General features: G+C 48.7%; 3 protein-coding genes across 3 annotated transcripts; 1 reads left to right on the forward strand and 2 right to left on the reverse strand.

Moving 5' to 3' along the window:
- Nucleotides 1-517: 517 nt before the first annotated feature.
- On the forward strand, nucleotides 518-12,487 carry N7483_008122 (polyketide synthase; the record flags this gene model as incomplete). Its single annotated transcript, XM_057091559.1, has 5 exons — nucleotides 518-910; nucleotides 954-4,823; nucleotides 4,896-6,672; nucleotides 6,721-10,340; nucleotides 10,397-12,487. The coding sequence occupies 5 exons, from the start codon at nucleotides 518-520 to the stop codon at nucleotides 12,485-12,487; spliced, it is 11,751 nt and encodes a 3,916-aa protein (XP_056946300.1).
- A 368-nt stretch (nucleotides 12,488-12,855) lies between these two features.
- Nucleotides 12,856-13,399, reverse strand: N7483_008123 (uncharacterized protein; the record flags this gene model as incomplete). Its single annotated transcript, XM_057091560.1, has 2 exons — nucleotides 12,856-13,253; nucleotides 13,315-13,399. 2 exons carry the CDS (start codon nucleotides 13,397-13,399, stop codon nucleotides 12,856-12,858), a joined length of 483 nt encoding a protein of 160 aa, XP_056946301.1.
- An 883-nt stretch (nucleotides 13,400-14,282) lies between these two features.
- On the reverse strand, nucleotides 14,283-15,212 carry N7483_008124 (uncharacterized protein; the record flags this gene model as incomplete). Its single annotated transcript, XM_057091561.1, has 1 exon — nucleotides 14,283-15,212. The coding sequence occupies one exon, from the start codon at nucleotides 15,210-15,212 to the stop codon at nucleotides 14,283-14,285; it is 930 nt and encodes a 309-aa protein (XP_056946302.1).
- Between the last annotated feature and the right edge of the window lie 1,135 nt (nucleotides 15,213-16,347).

Genomic DNA, 16,347 nt, shown 5'->3' on the forward strand with positions numbered 1-16,347 from the left:
TACTGAGAGAAACACCGGAGCTGAGTCTAGTGGCTAGCCCTGTGGTGGAGTATTTGGTTACTATGGATGTACCTGAATGTATACTTACACGTTCAGGAGCACCATCCTGGCTATCTGACGTGGCCAGTATTCAGACTCTGGCTTTAATATCGCTTGTCGCATCAAATAACTCGAAAGGGGAATCAGCCCTTCCACGAGGCGTGCAAGACCCCAGCAATGGAACACAGGAATAGCCATATTGAGTAATGATCAGAGTACTTCGGATAATAATATCTTCAAGCAATGACGTTCTGGAAATCCTTCGTACATGATTCAGCCTGGAAAAAGAGTGGAAATCTGCAGTACTGAGATCGATATTGATCAAGGGTTCGAGAGGTTGAATCATCCCAGACATAGATAAAGGGCAGTAGAGCTCAAGCAAATTTGGTTTCATCCATCAAATCTCATTTGAAAGAGAATAAATCAATTATCAAATCTCAAGAAGGGAAAACAATCCCTTTAGTCAATTCATTCAACTATGTCAACCAGCTCAGCCTCTGGTTTCTCTATGCCCATAGCCATTGTTGGCTCTGCTTGCAGATTCCCAGGTGCTTCCTCCACACCTTCCAAACTATTCGATCTTTTGAAAGAACCTCGAGATGTGCGTCGGGAGTTCAACCCGGAAATTCTCAACTTGAAGCGGTTCTATGACTCCAACCCCGATGCTCCTGGATCTACCAGTGTGAAGAACAAGGGCTATCTATTGGCTGAAGATACTCGACTTTTCGATGCTGCTTTCTTCAATGTTAGCCCCTATGAGGCAGAGAGCATGGACCCTCAACTACGTAACATGCTGGAAACCACCTACGAAGCCTTTGAGAGCGCTGGTTATACGCTTGACCATCTACGAGGCTCCAAGACATCTGTTCATGTTGGTGTTATGACGAGCGACTACTACGATATACAAACTCGAGATATGGAGACGATCCCCCCTTTACGCCGGTACCGGTGTGGCTCGCAGCATTCTCTCCAACCGTATCTCGTATACCTTCGATCTTCATGGACCGTCGGTCACGCTGGACACTGCCTGCTCCAGCTCATTGGTAGCGTTGCATAATGCTGTACAAGGACTTCAAGCTGGCGATGCTACTTGCGCTGTGGTTGGAGGTGTCAATATAATTCTCGATCCGATGCTGTACGTCATGCTGTCCAAACTCCATATGTTATCACCAGATTCTCAGTCCCGAATGTGGGACAAGACAGTAAACGGCTATGCCCGTGGTGAAGGTGCAGCAGTCGTGGTTCTGAAGCCTCTTGATCAAGCTATTCGTGATAACGATCATATCGAAGCAATTATCCGCGGCACTGGTGTCAATTCTGATGGCCAGAGCGCCGGTCTTACCGTGCCTACCGTGGCCGCTCAGGCAGAATTGATCCGAGAAACATATCATCGTGCTGGACTTGATCCCATCAAGGATCGGTGCCAATACTTTGAATGCCATGGTACCGGAACACCAGCAGGTGACCCGGTTGAGTCGCGTGCAATCTACGAAGCGATGATAAGAGACAGGGATTCTGGACCATCAGCTCCACTGTACGTCGGATCGATCAAGACATTGATCGGGCATCTCGAGGGCGGTGCTGGATTGGCAGGGGTCTTGAAGGCCCTTCTGTCTATCAAGCATAAGACCATTTTCCCAAACCTCCTTTTCAACGACCTTAACCCTGTTATTGCGCCTTACTATGACGGGTTCCAGATTCCAACTTCTGCTCTGCCGTGGCCTGAGCTGCCTTCAGGAATACCTTTGCGCGTCAGCGTGAACAGTTTCGGCTTTGGAGGTACCAATGCGCATGCCATTCTAGAGAGCCATGAACCACAAGGTCGCAATGGCCTTATAGTGGCCACACAGCCTAGCGGTGCCCACCTGAACCCATTTGTTCTCTCTGGTCACTCTCCATCAGCCCTCCTAGGAAATGCCCAGGCGCTGCTGAAATATTTGATTGATCATCCCTTGGCTCATCTACGTGACCTGAGCTGGGCTCTTCAGAGTAGACGAACTGCCCATCGCGTGCGAACATTCTTCACGGCGCAAACACACCAGGAGCTGATCGAAGACCTTGAAAAATTCCTTTCACAGCATCGAAAGTCCGCAAAGAAGGATGAAGTTGGCATCCGCTATCGACTTGCTGACAAGAAACCACGAGTTTTGGGAGTTTTCACCGGACAAGGCGCTCAGTGGCCTACCATGGGCCGCAGTTTGCTTGAGAGATCTCCGTTATTCCGCCGTGTTCTTGAGGAATGCGATGACGTTCTTCACGTCCTGTCGGACGGGCCAGATTGGTCTTTGATCGAAGAATTATCGAAAGACTCTTCGAGCTCACGCGTGGGTGAAGCACTCATCTCTCAGCCACTCTGTACAGCTATCCAGCTTGGACTCGTTGAAGTGCTGAATGCTAGTGGTGTTCACTTTGATACAGTCCTAGGTCATTCCTCTGGTGAAATTGCTGCGGTTTACTCTTGTGGAATGATTGATGCTGCTGCTGCAATGCAAATCGCCTATTACCGAGGCAAATACGCTCACTTAGCTCACGGTACCAATCAGCAGGCCGGTGGAATGATCGCTGTCGGCATTAGTCAAGAAGATGCCCAGTTGTTTTGTCAACAACCTGGATATCAAGATCGTATTGGTGTGGCGGCTAGTAACTCGCCGCAGAGTGTCACGCTTTCAGGTGATCTCCAGGCCATAGAGCAGGCGAAGGAACATTTCGACCAGGAGAAGATCTTCGCACGTCAGCTCAAGGTTGACACCGCATATCACTCATACCATATGGAGCTTTGCTCCGAAGATTACTTGAAGGCTCTCAGAGCTTGTGACATTCGCGTTCAACCTCCAAAGTCTAGTTGCTTGTGGTTATCCAGTGTTGATGGAAACACGGAACTTCTACAAGGCGACTTGGAATCCCTGAAGGGTCCCTACTGGGTTCAGAACATGTTGCAGACAGTCCTGTTTTGCCCGGCCGTCACATATGCTCCTCAAACAGGGGGTTCATTTGATCTGGCCATTGAAGTTGGACCTCATCCGACACTCCGAGGTCCCACTCTGCAGACTTTGGAACTTGCATCAGGTGCCACTCCACCTTACCTCGGAACTCTCAAGCGAAACTCAAGCGATGTTGATGCATTGGGGGAGATGGTTGGTGCCCTTTGGTGCCATCTTGGCCCTGACTGTGTTAGCTTCGACGGGTTTCAACGAGCCTTCATGTCCGGGGACGACTTTGGGACGCCCAAGCTCCTGAAGGATCTCCCTCCCTATGCCTGGGATCATGATCGCATTTACTGGTCCGAGTCACGGATCTCTGCAAATTACAGGAAGAATGTTGATTCTCGTCATCCACTGCTCGGTCGTCGTGTTTCGGATGATACGGATCGTGAAATGCGCTGGCGCAATATTCTCACGGTCAAAGAACTTCCTTGGACACAGGGACATTTCATTTCTGGTGAGGTGCTACTGCCTGGAACGTCTTATGTCTCCTTATCCTGTGAAGCAGCGAGACTCATTGCGGGTGGTAAACCGATTCGACGGATCGAGTTGGAGGATATCAAAATCCGTCGCCCAGTGATTGTTCCCGATACTCGCGAAGGTCTGGAAACAGTTTTCACGGTGTGCTTAAAGGATTCGGTAGACCCCAAGTTCATCTGCGGGGAGTTCTCCTATCATTATTCCGACCCCCATCTTGGATCCATGAGCTATGCCGGTGGCGGCAGGATGACCATTCATCTCGACGAAGGGAGCGAGCATGAGCTGCCCCCGTACGCAGCGCCCCGACCAGGCTTACATCCCATAGATAGCGAGGACGGCTATGATACATTCGCTCAGAACGGTTTCATGTATACTGGTGCCTTCCGTCGTCTTGAAGATGTCCAGCGCAGACTTGACTACTCTGTGGCTACGGCCGAGTGGTCGGCTGACGAACTGATGGGACGCTACACTCTGCATCCAGCAGTATTGGATGTTAGCTGGCAGAATCTCTTTCATGCTCGCGCAGACCCCAGAGCGGGTAAGCTTCCGACTGCTATTCTGCCAGTGGGGATCAAGCGAGTGGTTGTGAACCCACATGTGCAACTTACGGATGTGGAGACGCTCAGTATCAGAACCGAATCTTTCATCACTGCCCGCAACGGCGCCGGGATTGTTGGTGACGTCCACATCTACAGCTCTTCTGGAAAAGCAGCGGTGCAGATGGAGTCTGTGTCTGTCGAGCCTGTGGCCCCACCGACCGAGGAGCAAGACCGAAAGATGTTTTTCGACATAATATATAAAGCGGATCCTTCACTTTGCCTCACAGAGCCGACTCACGATCTGAAACGGGCCCAGCATGTTAAAGAGCTGTCGACTGATATCGAAAGAGCGGTTCTTTTCTACGTGCGGGGAGTACTAGAAGGATTGACTCCCAGCGACCGGTCGGGGTTGTTGTGGTACCACAAGCGATTGATTGAATCTTTTGAGAGCTCTGTGAAATTGATCGCGGAAGGGCGTCATCCTCTGGCCGAGAAGAGTTGGCTTGCCGATGGACCAGAAATTCTGGACATGATCATGACTAAATGGTCTGGTTCGGTTGATCTTGAATGTATCCGCCGCGTCGGAGAACACATGCTTGAGTATCTGAAAAAGAGAACTTCGCTGTTAGAAGTGCTCATGAAGGATGACTTGGCCACCCGTCTATACAGCGAGGGATGTGGTCTTGCTGATGTCAATGGAGGCATGGCTGGTGTTCTCGAGCAGATTGCCCACAAGTTCCCACAGGCAAGATATATCGAAATTGGCGCTGGTACTGGATCAACGGTAAGCACGTTGATTCGAATTCCACATCACTACTAGTAGTTTGAAAGTGTACTAACAAAACATTGTGGGCAGACTGATTATATTCTGCGAGCTGTCGGCAATGCCTTTTACACATACACCTTCACAGATATATCTCCCGCTTTCTTCGGCGATGCGGCTGACAGATTCGGTGATTTCCGTGATAAGACCATTTTCAAGACTCTTGACGTGGAGAAGGATGTTGGCCCTCAAGGGTTCCAGAAGCATGCTTACGATGTTGTTGTTGCTTCTAACGTCCTTCACGCCACGGCTCACATTAAAGATACGCTAAAGAATGCACGCTCGCTACTCAAGCCGGGCGGTTTCTTGTTCCTCGTCGAGATCACAGGCACAAAAATGATGCGAACCACTTTCTGCGTCGGAGGTCTATCTGGATGGTGGTTGGGTGCAGGTGAAGGGCGAAGAATTCATCCTGGATTGACCACTGAAGAATGGCATAGTGCACTTCAGGAGACGGGCTTCTCCGGTGTTGACTTGGCATTCCACGATATCCCCGACTCTACCCAGCACTGCATGTCCCTCATGGTAACTCAGGCCGCCAACGATACAATTCAGGTGTTGCGTGAACCACTTGAATACATCGATGAGATTCCTGAGGTAAAGTCTCTTCTGATTGTTGGTGGAAAGTCGCTGGCAGTGTCTAAGACAGTGAATTCCATCCAACGGCTAGTCGGTCGCTCATGGGGCGGTCGCACAACTCTCTCCAGCGATCTTGAATCCATTGACTTCTCTCGCGTTGGAAGCCAGGCAGACGTCATCTTCCTCCAGGAGTTAGACAACACTTTGTTCTCGGAATCAATCACTCCTACAAGGGTGAAGGCACTGCAGACAATGGTTGTTTCCGCCCGCAATGTGCTATGGTTGACCACCAAGAGGAGAACAGATAGCCCTCATTCTAACATGATGGTCGGCATGGCAAGAGCGATCAGCAAAGAGCTGCCTCATGTTAATATACAGTTTCTAGATTTGGACTCGTTCACTAGCCCATCATCGACGGCTCGAACCATCTTAGAGACTTTCTTGCGATTGAAGGCGGTCTCGGCTCATGATCATGACGAAAGTCCAATTTTGTGGCCAGTTGAGCGGGAACTCGTCGTGGAGGGATCTGATACGCTTGTTCCCCGTGCGCGACCGGACCAAAAGCTCAATGATCGCTACAACTCCAGATACCGATCGATGAGGAAGCCAATGAGCAATGTCAATGCTCCCATCGGCCTCACCCGTCAAAGAAACAAGCTCGCGCTGACTGAATCAGTGCTAGAGCCGTTGTTAGGTGCAATTTGGAGTTTGCTTGTCAGGGTCCAATATTCCCTTTCCATTCCAAATGGCCAGGGCCAGGCACTCTACCTTAGTGTCGGTCGTGTTATTGATTCCAATATGCCCATTCTGGCTGTTTCGGAAAGTAACACATCTACCATCAGCATTGCCAAAGAAAATGTTGCCTTCATCGATGAGAAAGACTGCAGCTTGGAGGTTCTCGAGCGAGTTGCTGACCAGATCATGTTGATCGGACTTCTCAGCTCTGCGCAAAAGGGCCACTCCGCTCTCATTTATCATCCGAGAGCAGGCCTGGCTGCATCCTTCTCTGACGAGGCGCGCCGATTTGGACTACACCCTCTGTGCGCATCATCTCGTAGCCCAATCCAACTTGACTGGATCAGCATCCACCCGCACAGCTCTGTTCGTGCTGTACAACGTTTGATTCCCCAGAATATTTCAGTCTATCTCGACTGTTCGGCTGCTTCAACTTCGGAATCGCCGACTATTCAGTCCGCGTTACCAGCGGGATGCAGCATTCACCGATGGGACAGTGCTTTGTTCTAGCGTGGGCTCGCTACCTTTATCAACATTCAGAAAGCTCTCAAGGTTGCATATGAAACCTTGTCTGGTTGCCTGGCCAGCCCCACTAACGGCAATGCGCTGGAATCTGAGATTGAGGTTCTGAACATTGAAAACATTGCTAGCGCCGATGCATCTATTCTGGATCAACCTTATATCATCTCCTGGGAGACAGCTCAGCCCTTGAGTTTGCTCGTACAGCCTCTGGACACATCAATCCTGTTTGACAGGGCAAAGACGTACCTGATGATTGGCATGGCCGGCGGGCTTGGAATTTCGGTCTGTGAATGGGCTCTCAGACATGGGGCTAAGCACCTATTCATTACTAGCCGGAAGCCGGACATCCATCCAGAATGGTTGGCACAAACTAAAAGGCTGGGGGCGAAAGTCCATGTGCAGGCAATGGATGCGGCCGACCAAACATCGTTGGAGTTCACTATCTCTGTTATTCGAGAGACCTTACCTCCGATTGGTGGTGTCTGCAATGCAGCCATGGTCCTCACGGATAGACTGTTCGTGGATTTGGATGTAGACGCTATGGTCGACACTTTCCGTCCCAAGGTGGACGTTGCTAAGTATCTGAATGATATATTGGCAGACACCCCTCTGGACTTTTTCATCATGCTCTCCTCGAATCTTGCCATTACTGGTGGACAGGGATCGGGCAATTATGCTGCTGCCAATATGTTCATGACTGGGTTGGCAGCTCAGCGCCGACTCTCTGGACGGCCAGCATCAGTGATCCACATTGGATATGTTGCTGATGTTGGTTACTTTACGCGTGTCGACAAGAGCAGCAGAGAATATGCCGGCAGAATGCATTATGCTCCTCTTTCTGAAACTGATATCCACCATGCATTTGGGGAGGCTATTCTGGCCGGTCGGCCCAACAGTGAACGTTCTTGCGAGATTGGTGTTGGAATTGAGCCACTTGAAGAGGGTCAGGAACCCGTTTGGTCATCGGATCCTCTGTGGTCGCACTACCTGCCACAAATCCAAGTCCATGACAAGAAGGATGGTCCTCAATATGGTCGTGACAACATTAAGACCCAAATTCAAGATGCCGAGACAGAGGCTGAAGTGGGTACGGTTATACAGGAAGCGCTTTGTAACAAGATTGAAACAACTTTGCAGCTGTCAGCCGGCGGTGTCGATCGTGATGTCCTCCTCACTGAGTTGGGCATTGATTCCCTGGTCGCTGTAGAGATCCGAGGATGGTTTGCAAAGAATATCGGTATCGATGTCCCGGTCGTGAAGATCTTGGGAAGAAGTTCCGTCTCCCAGATCTGCACAGACGCAGCAAGGGAGATCATGTCAACAAAAGTGGAGACACCCCCTAGGAATGTGGACCCTGAGGGAGGAACATCCAGTGAATCTCGAAAATCCTCAGAAAGCAATTCTGATGAGGCTTCTCAATCAGGAGATGTGACTCCGCCCAGCACAGACAATGAACTGGAAACTCCTGAACACGACAATGTCAAAATTGACCATGAGGCGGAAAAGGAGCAAGAGCAGGTGAGCTCTGTTGTTGTGGCAGAGCCTGTTGCAGATTTTGGTAAGAACATAATTCATACCGAGCGAATGTCCGCGGCACAGTCGCGAATTTATGTGCTGTCTAGTCTGATGAACGATCCAACTGCCTACAGTCTGATGATCCGATACGATATCGATGACAATCTGGATATCGACAGACTGCGAAATGCTTTGACGACTACTATGCAGTACCACGAGTGCCTTCGCACCTGCTTCTTTGCTCGTCGCGAAGACAATCAACCCACGCAGGGTGTCCTGTCGTTTCCTGTTCGCCGCTTCAAGCACCTCCCGAATGCCACAGAGAATGATATCGATCAAGAGTTGGAGGCGGCCAGAACCAAAGTTTGGGATATTGAGCATGGGGAAACATTGAGTTTGACAGTTTTATCGAGAGATTCTCGGTCACACACCTTAGTCTTGGGCTATCATCACATCATATTGGATGCATCTGGCATGCGTCGGTTTATTCGGGATCTGAACGCTGCCTACAACATGCAACCGTTGAAGCCGAGTGGCGGAACATGCATAGAGTTTGCTCGCAGTGAACAAGAGAGTTTACAGTCTGGCGCATTGAAGAGTCACTTGGCGTACTGGCGCAAGGAGTACTCTCCTATTCCCGAGGTACTTCCACTGCTTCCGATGGCGAAGGGCATAGTCCGTCCAGAGACCCAGCGAGTCGAGACCGTTCACGCATCTCGCGTGATTGATGAAGATATGGTCGTCGCTGTCAAGCAAGCATGCCAGGTACTCGGCACCACAGCCTTCCAATTTTATCTAGCCGTTGTTCAGATCTTGTTGGCGCAGTCTCTGAATTTGGAAGATCTATGTATCGGGGTGGCCGACGCTAATCGCCCAAATGCTGACTTCATGGACACTGTTGGATTTTTCTTGAACCTGCTGCCAGTTCGCTTCAATGTCCACTCCAGCAGCACTTTTGCTCAGGTCGCTCAGAATACTGCCCGACAGATGGGCACTGCCTTTGAGAAATCTGTCCCGCTTGATATCTTGCTGGACGAGTTGAATATTCGTCGTTCTTCATCTCACACACCCCTCTTCCAGGTCTTGGTTAACTACCGATTGGCAATGACCAAGAGCATACCATTCGGAAATAGCTCTCTCACGATAATTGATGGAGAAGAGGGCCGCAATCCTTACGATATCACTTTCAGCTTCCTGGAGTCTCAGTCTGAAGGTCTGGGGGTTACAATGGATTGTTTGGAATCTCTGTACGGTGTTCATGGGACTGAGAGGATTATCGACATGTATATGCATCTGTTGAAACAGCTGGTGCATAATGTGAATACCACGGTCAGCGAGTGCCAGATTTATGATTCTGAAGCCATCTCAACTGCTCTCAAACTTGGACAATGCGAGAAAAAAGAGACTGGCTGGCTTTCCACCGTCTCGGAAAAGGTTCAAACAATTTGCAATTCATTCCCAGAGAAGATCGCTATCCGGGATAGATCTTTTGAACTCACGTATCAACAGCTAACCTCCCGTGTGCATTCCATTGCGGGAGCACTCCGTGATGTGGGTCAAGGTACCGGCTCTCGCATTGCGGTTTTATGTGAGCCCTCGAATGACTTGATAGCCTCACTCCTCGCTATCCTGCATATTGGTGCCACATATATTCCGCTGGACGTCAGTCTCCCTGCATCTCCACACGCGGAGATAATCTCTAGCGCCCAACCAAGCGTGATCATCTGTGATGAGAGTACAAGCGACGCAGCCAAGGAACTCGCACCCGGGATTCAAGGAAATGTACCCGTCTTATCTCTGGAAACGGTTCGCACTGTCAATGAACTAGTTCCCTGCGCAGCGCAACCCAACTCTGCAGCATTCATTTTATATACCAGCGGAACGACGGGCAAACCAAAAGGCGTGGTACTTTGTCAGGCCAGTGTGACTAACTGGCTCGCGCATGCGATTGGGGAATATGGTCTTGATACAGCGCCCGCGCCCATTCTCCAACAGAGCTCTCTGGGATTTGACATGTCTCTAATTCAGATATTCTGTGCTCTCTGCTCTGGAGGTACTCTCGTTATTGTGCCTCAGGAGTCCCGCCGAGACCCTTCTGAGATTACACGACTAATTAAAGAGAATTTAGTGGCATGCACATTTGGTGTCCCTTCCGAGTATCTTCTTTGGCTTCGTTACGGCAGAGACTCGCTGAGGGGTGTACCGGATGGCGCTTGGCCTGGCTCGGCGGAGAACCATTCCCTGTGCAATTCAAACGCGAGATTCAACGACTGGAACTTCCCAATCTCACAGTTTTTAACGGATACGGTCCTACCGAGGTTACTTTTACTGCAACATCCAAGTCTGTTTCTCTCGACACTGAGGAGAAAAGTGACTTCGGAAGTCCGATTGGAAAGCCTCAGCCCAACTATTCAATCTGCATTCTGGATGCAAAGTCCCAGCCTCTCCCAGTGGGATTCCGTGGTGAGATTTGTATTGGTGGTGCGGGTGTTGCTCTGGGCTACTGGGATATGTCTGTTGAGACTGATCAAAAATTCATTCCAGACCCAACCAAAGGCTCTGTGGATGGATCGGTAGCAACAGGCAAATGGTACCGAACTGGTGACCAGGGCTGCTTAAAACCTGACGGCAGCGTGATTTTTCTCGGGAGACTCGGAGGAGACACGCAGGTGAAGGTTCGAGGCCAAAGGATCGAACTCGCGGAGGTTGAGGGTGCTCTGTTAGAATCAGGAGAGTCTCTGCTATCCACAGCAGTGGTCACTTTCCGTGATGGTGACCTTATCGCTCATGTCATCCCAAATGCCGAAAAGGAAATCGATCATGATTTGTTGCAGAGAAAGTTGTTGACGGATCTGGATCTCCCTCAGTACATGCACCCAGCTCGATTTTTCATTGTGAATGAACTACCCAGAGCAAACTCGGGAAAGATTGATCGTCAGGCCGTGATGAATCTACCACTGGCTGGGAGAAGTGAGACATCTGGTGGATCCACTTCTGAGTTGAGCTTCCGAGAAGTGGAACTGAAGCTTCTTTGGAGTCGCGTGCTACCGGATCCATATCAAGTTCTCACTGCTGAGTCCGACTTCTTTCTTGAAGGAGGCAGCTCGCTTCGACTAACGAAATTGCAAAATGAGATCAAAGAAACCCTGGGAGTCTCTGTTTCCACTCGCGAACTCTACTCCGCGCCCACTCTTCGAGAAATGGCGGCTCGGATAGGATCTGAATCCGCCCAGGATCTAGATATAGATTGGAGCATCGAAACTGCGATCCCGGAAAATCTCATCCTGGCCTCCAAGCAAACCTCCAAACGTGCAAGGATACCTACAAAGGATGCCCTGAAAGTGCTTCTGACTGGCGCTGCAAGTGTTCTGGGCAATTCAATTCTCCATGCACTAATCCAAGATACTGCAGTGGACCAGGTGCACTGCATTGCGGTCTCGCCAGACGATGAGGAACGGATACTGATATCCGACAAAGTCATTGCCTATCCTGGAAACCTGTCCTCATCCGATCTGGGCCTCAGTCCATCCGAGCTCGCGACACTGCAATTAAATATGGACGTTGTCATTCACGCCGGAGCAAACGGACACTGTCTGAATAGCTACTCATCTATCCGACGACCAAATGTGGAGTCCACCCATTTCCTAGCAGGGCTTTGTACTCCGCGCTCTATCCCTCTCCTCTATGTCTCTTCTCAGCGTGTCCCAGCTCTAGCGGGCTTGAATGTTCTTCCACCGGTCCCAGTGCTTGCAGAGCCAGCTAAAACCGGTGACACGGGCTATATGGCGTCGAGATGGGTCAGTGAAAGATTCTTTCACAAGTTTTCTGAATACAATCATTTCATGACTGAGATCCACCGCCCCTGTCTGTTCTTCGGGGACCGCGCGCCGCCCACCGATGCCTTGAACGGAGTACTCCGATACACACAACTCATGAAGTGCATTCCACGCTTTACACGTGTTCAAGGATATGTTGACGTTAAAAATGTGGACATCATTGCTCATGACATTGTTTTGTCCGCTATTTTATTGGCTGGAGATACAAGTACAGGCATTCGTTTCCGTCATCACTCGAGTGGCCGCAAGGTGACCCTCGATGAATGGCCGACCTACATGCAGGAATTGTATGGAGAACCATTCGAAGTCCTTGAACTAGCTGACTGGATTGATCGGGCACGCAAAGCAGGGATACACCCACTTATTGCGACGTACATGGAGGGGGTCATCGAAAAAGAGGAGTTGGCACTTTTCCCTTACCTGGGAGGGTCTATGTGATTCGGATGATCTCGAGGCATTCTCAATGATCTTCCAAGGTTCCAAGCTCATGTTTTTCAAATATTGATATATCGCTCCATTTCATATCATTTTCGAGACGTCACAGATCATCATTACATAGTAGGTAGTATTACGCTACCACCACCTGGCCAACACGCGCTTTTTGTCTATTTTCTTATTGCATATTTTATCTCACTTTTTGAAAATGGAGTTTCTTCGAGTGCAAATGGCTTTCATTATGGCGGACTTGGATTTGTCTTGATTTCTGCCAGCGGCGCTCACAAAATGACGATGCCGCGAAGGCTAGACTTGGACGTGTCAATTATTCGAGACCGCTTGATCTTTAATTCTTCTGGGGTGGCTATCTTTCACTCAGAAGATCCTCTGGGAGCAGGCTCTGTTTGAAACCAATACACACCATCCTCCTCCATTTTATTCTTCTTTTTCAAAGAACCTAAGACTTCCACTATCTGCTTCGAAAGCTGCTCTCCGTACTCAATTCCCACATTTTGCTTAGGTTGTGTCAAAAGGATCTCATTACTTATATCGTGACGGAGCCAAGGTATTCTGCTCTTCCCTTCGCAGGCTTCTCGGAGCCTTGCAAAGTCTGCATCATTGTATCCTCCACCGGCTACAACCGCGCCAACTTTTTCTCCGTAGCGCTGAGTTCCGAGGTTTGCCCAGCCCTGAGATGGAGGCGCTTGTTCTTGGAGCAAAAATGGGAGGTCTCTCACTCCAACCTCCACGGAGTTGATGAAATGCAGAACTTTTCCTTTTAGAAAAAAATCTGGATATGAGGGTCCACGGGTGGTAAGTTGATGACTCACCTTCATATGCAGGTCGGATGCCTTCTTTCACACCGATGGCAACATGTGAAGACTTGCCGCAAACGATGATTTGAATAGGACGCATCATAGACAGGAAGTTATAGAGATTTGCCGATTTATCTCACTGGTGCCAGCGGCACTTGTTATGTACAGAATAACCTTCGAATGTCAGTTACTCAGCCGCCCAAGCAACCTTGGAATCCTTCGGCACTCGGCGGATTGCTATTTGGATAGGGTTGAAACAATTCGCTCACATCCGAGTGGGAAACATGGATTATGCATATTTGATTTATAATTTATTTTGATTATAACTAGGTATTTGATTTCTCTGATCTCTAGGGTATTCGGCCTTATATCTCAACCCCGATGCCGAATAGTCAATAATCATCCCCGGTTTTTACCCGTTGCTGAGTTCTCAAATGTTAACATTGAAGGTAAGGTTTCTGGGTACGCTATTCAACATGGCCAAAACACTCCAGGACTAACTTATGATTGAACTTGTTAACATTTGAACTCGTTGGGTTCAAATTGTCAATCATCCCCCTACCCATGCAATACATAACCTTACAAGATTCCGCGGGAGCATGGGTGATCCCCCACCAAGTACACCTGGCTAGTATTTAGGTATCAAAATTTCAAATGTCGCAAACATTGAAGTCGTAACATGTGCACATGTAGGTATCATATTCAAATTTTTGCTTTCATGTATGGATGTTTGGGGTGAAGTTCAACTTGGACCTTAGACTCAGCTGATCAGTTTTCTAGCTACCACACCACATAATCAATGTCAAGGCATACATATGTATTATTTGAATTGATGCAATAATTGGTTCAGGTTGACTATTTATATACACAAGGAATGATAGGTACAGTAGATTAAGACGGAATATTAATTGCAATAAATGTAAAGATCCGAAACCCCCAACCCTCAAGAAGCCTGTCTGCAAGTCTCCATCCATGAACAAATTTCAAGGCCATGAATTTTTGTCAGAACACTTTTTGTCCTTGTGCTCTTGGAAGAAATCTTGAACCTTGGTCCAGTTCAGATGAGGGTATCGGCTGTTATCTAGCGAGTCAAGCTTTCCAGCACCAGAAAACATGTTCGCCATGTACTGCATACCCTGCCAGGCTGGGAACACATCATTCTCGCCACCAAAGAGGCGCATAACGCGAATCATGAACTCCATTGAGCCTACAGTGCCCATCCACGATGGTTTGTATGTCACGCCCTCAACATTGGTCTGCGCTTGGGCGATGCCTTTCACATCAAGGGTATGACTGGCGATGCGAAGGAAATTGGGTGTAGGTTTCGGGTCGATGGCTACCTCCGCTGTATACGCAGCTGTGTCGGCCATGGTGGTAAAATCGAGGAGTTGCGTTGTCGAGCCAATATATGCGACCTTGTGGCTCTTGTGATTGATCATAGGAGAGTCACCGACCATGAGATCCATGAAGCCACCATTGAGAATACTGGTCCATGCAATGCCAGAGTTTTTCAGTTCAGCGTGGAATTCGCGACGTAAGTCCAGGTTGCGATTGGATCCGATCTTTGTCTTGGTGAAATCTAGCGAGAAATCCGACGGGATGAATCTAGGCACTTTGGCGGCCACAGAAGCTTCAAGAAGCTTGCCCTGGGCGGTATGAATGACATCTTTCAGTCCTTGTAGAGTGGAGACAACACAAATAGCTCCAGTCAATTCGCTTGTGAGGGCTGGCACCGCCAAGAGGTCGACGGGAGCGATGATAACACCGGCATTGCGAAGCTTCTCGGTGCGCGATGGGGCAGTGTCAGGGCGTACAAGAGCTTTGACGGCCATGCCTCGTGTCACTAGCTCCATTGCAACGAGCTGACCCAAGCCACCTGTGGCACCAGCCACAGCAACGAATCGTGAATTCATCTTTGAGAAATTGGATGATAGCAAGGTAGAGAGAAAAGAAAAAAATTAAAAAGTTCCAGTGATTGAAGTTGCGTAATAATGATAATAACCTGGGAAGCCGACCGAAGAATCGCAACACTTCAAATGTCACTCAAGTGCTGGTTCAAGTATGTAGACTTCAAATGCGAAATCTCGTCAATTGATATTCTACTAGTAACACTAACGTCCCAGGTTTATATATATACTCTCAAATATCTTTCATATGAGGGTTGACTTCAGACGACAAGGGGGCGAAAAAAAAAAGATTCATCTCTGAGGTCCATTAAGCTGACTGATCAGCCACTGGGGTAACCAGCTCTGGAGTTAACGCCTTTGAAATTTGTCATTTCGGCCTCGGGAGTGAAAAAAGTGCCCGGAACCCCGAGACCTTTTCCACCATTTGAACATTCAACGTTCTCCAATATTCTACTGACAATAATGAATTTTGCCCCTTGTACGATTCAGTACGAATATTTGAATAATTTTGAATAATTTTCAATAATGGAATATAATCATACCAATTTACGTCGGGCTCGGTCTTTCGCATGAATGTCTCGCTAATACTTAGGTACGGAACTTGCTAGGTACTCCCTGAGCTATAACTAGTGATTAGTACTCAAGCTTGAGTGCTTAGGTATGTACCGTAGTAGTAGACCCCGGGAGTACCTGACCTTGGAATTAGTAGTATCAATGCATAGATTGATGGAATTGGATTTTATTTTCTTCCGGATGTTTCTTCTTGTTTGCCTCCACTCACAGCCTGAGGTTAAATAGTAACCAAAATGTATCTTCCAACTTGAAGGTTCAAACTTGAAACATTGCATTCAGACATCGACTATTTCTATGCTCAACCTTTTTACTTTCCAATCAAAATTTCTATTCTAGACCCGTCGACTCAGATTCCTTATCATTTTCTCAAAATCATGTCGACTCGTATTCAGACAGCACCAACCCTCCCACCTCTCAGCCCTGCTGAATTTAAGCTCTTCAATCGCATGGCAGATACTATGCAGGCTCTGGTAGGCTCTACATCTCGCCCGTTCCGACTCAAAACACGTTTTACTAACTGGCAAATATCATCATAGCACCAATGGTTTGAAATACGGTGGAATGTCAT

The sequence above is a fragment of the Penicillium malachiteum genome (genome assembly GCF_028827825.1).
Source record: "Penicillium malachiteum strain IBT 17515 chromosome Unknown utg000003l:1.0-4950554.0:1.0-4952489.0, whole genome shotgun sequence".
Taxonomy (NCBI): Eukaryota; Fungi; Ascomycota; class Eurotiomycetes; order Eurotiales; family Aspergillaceae; genus Penicillium; species Penicillium malachiteum.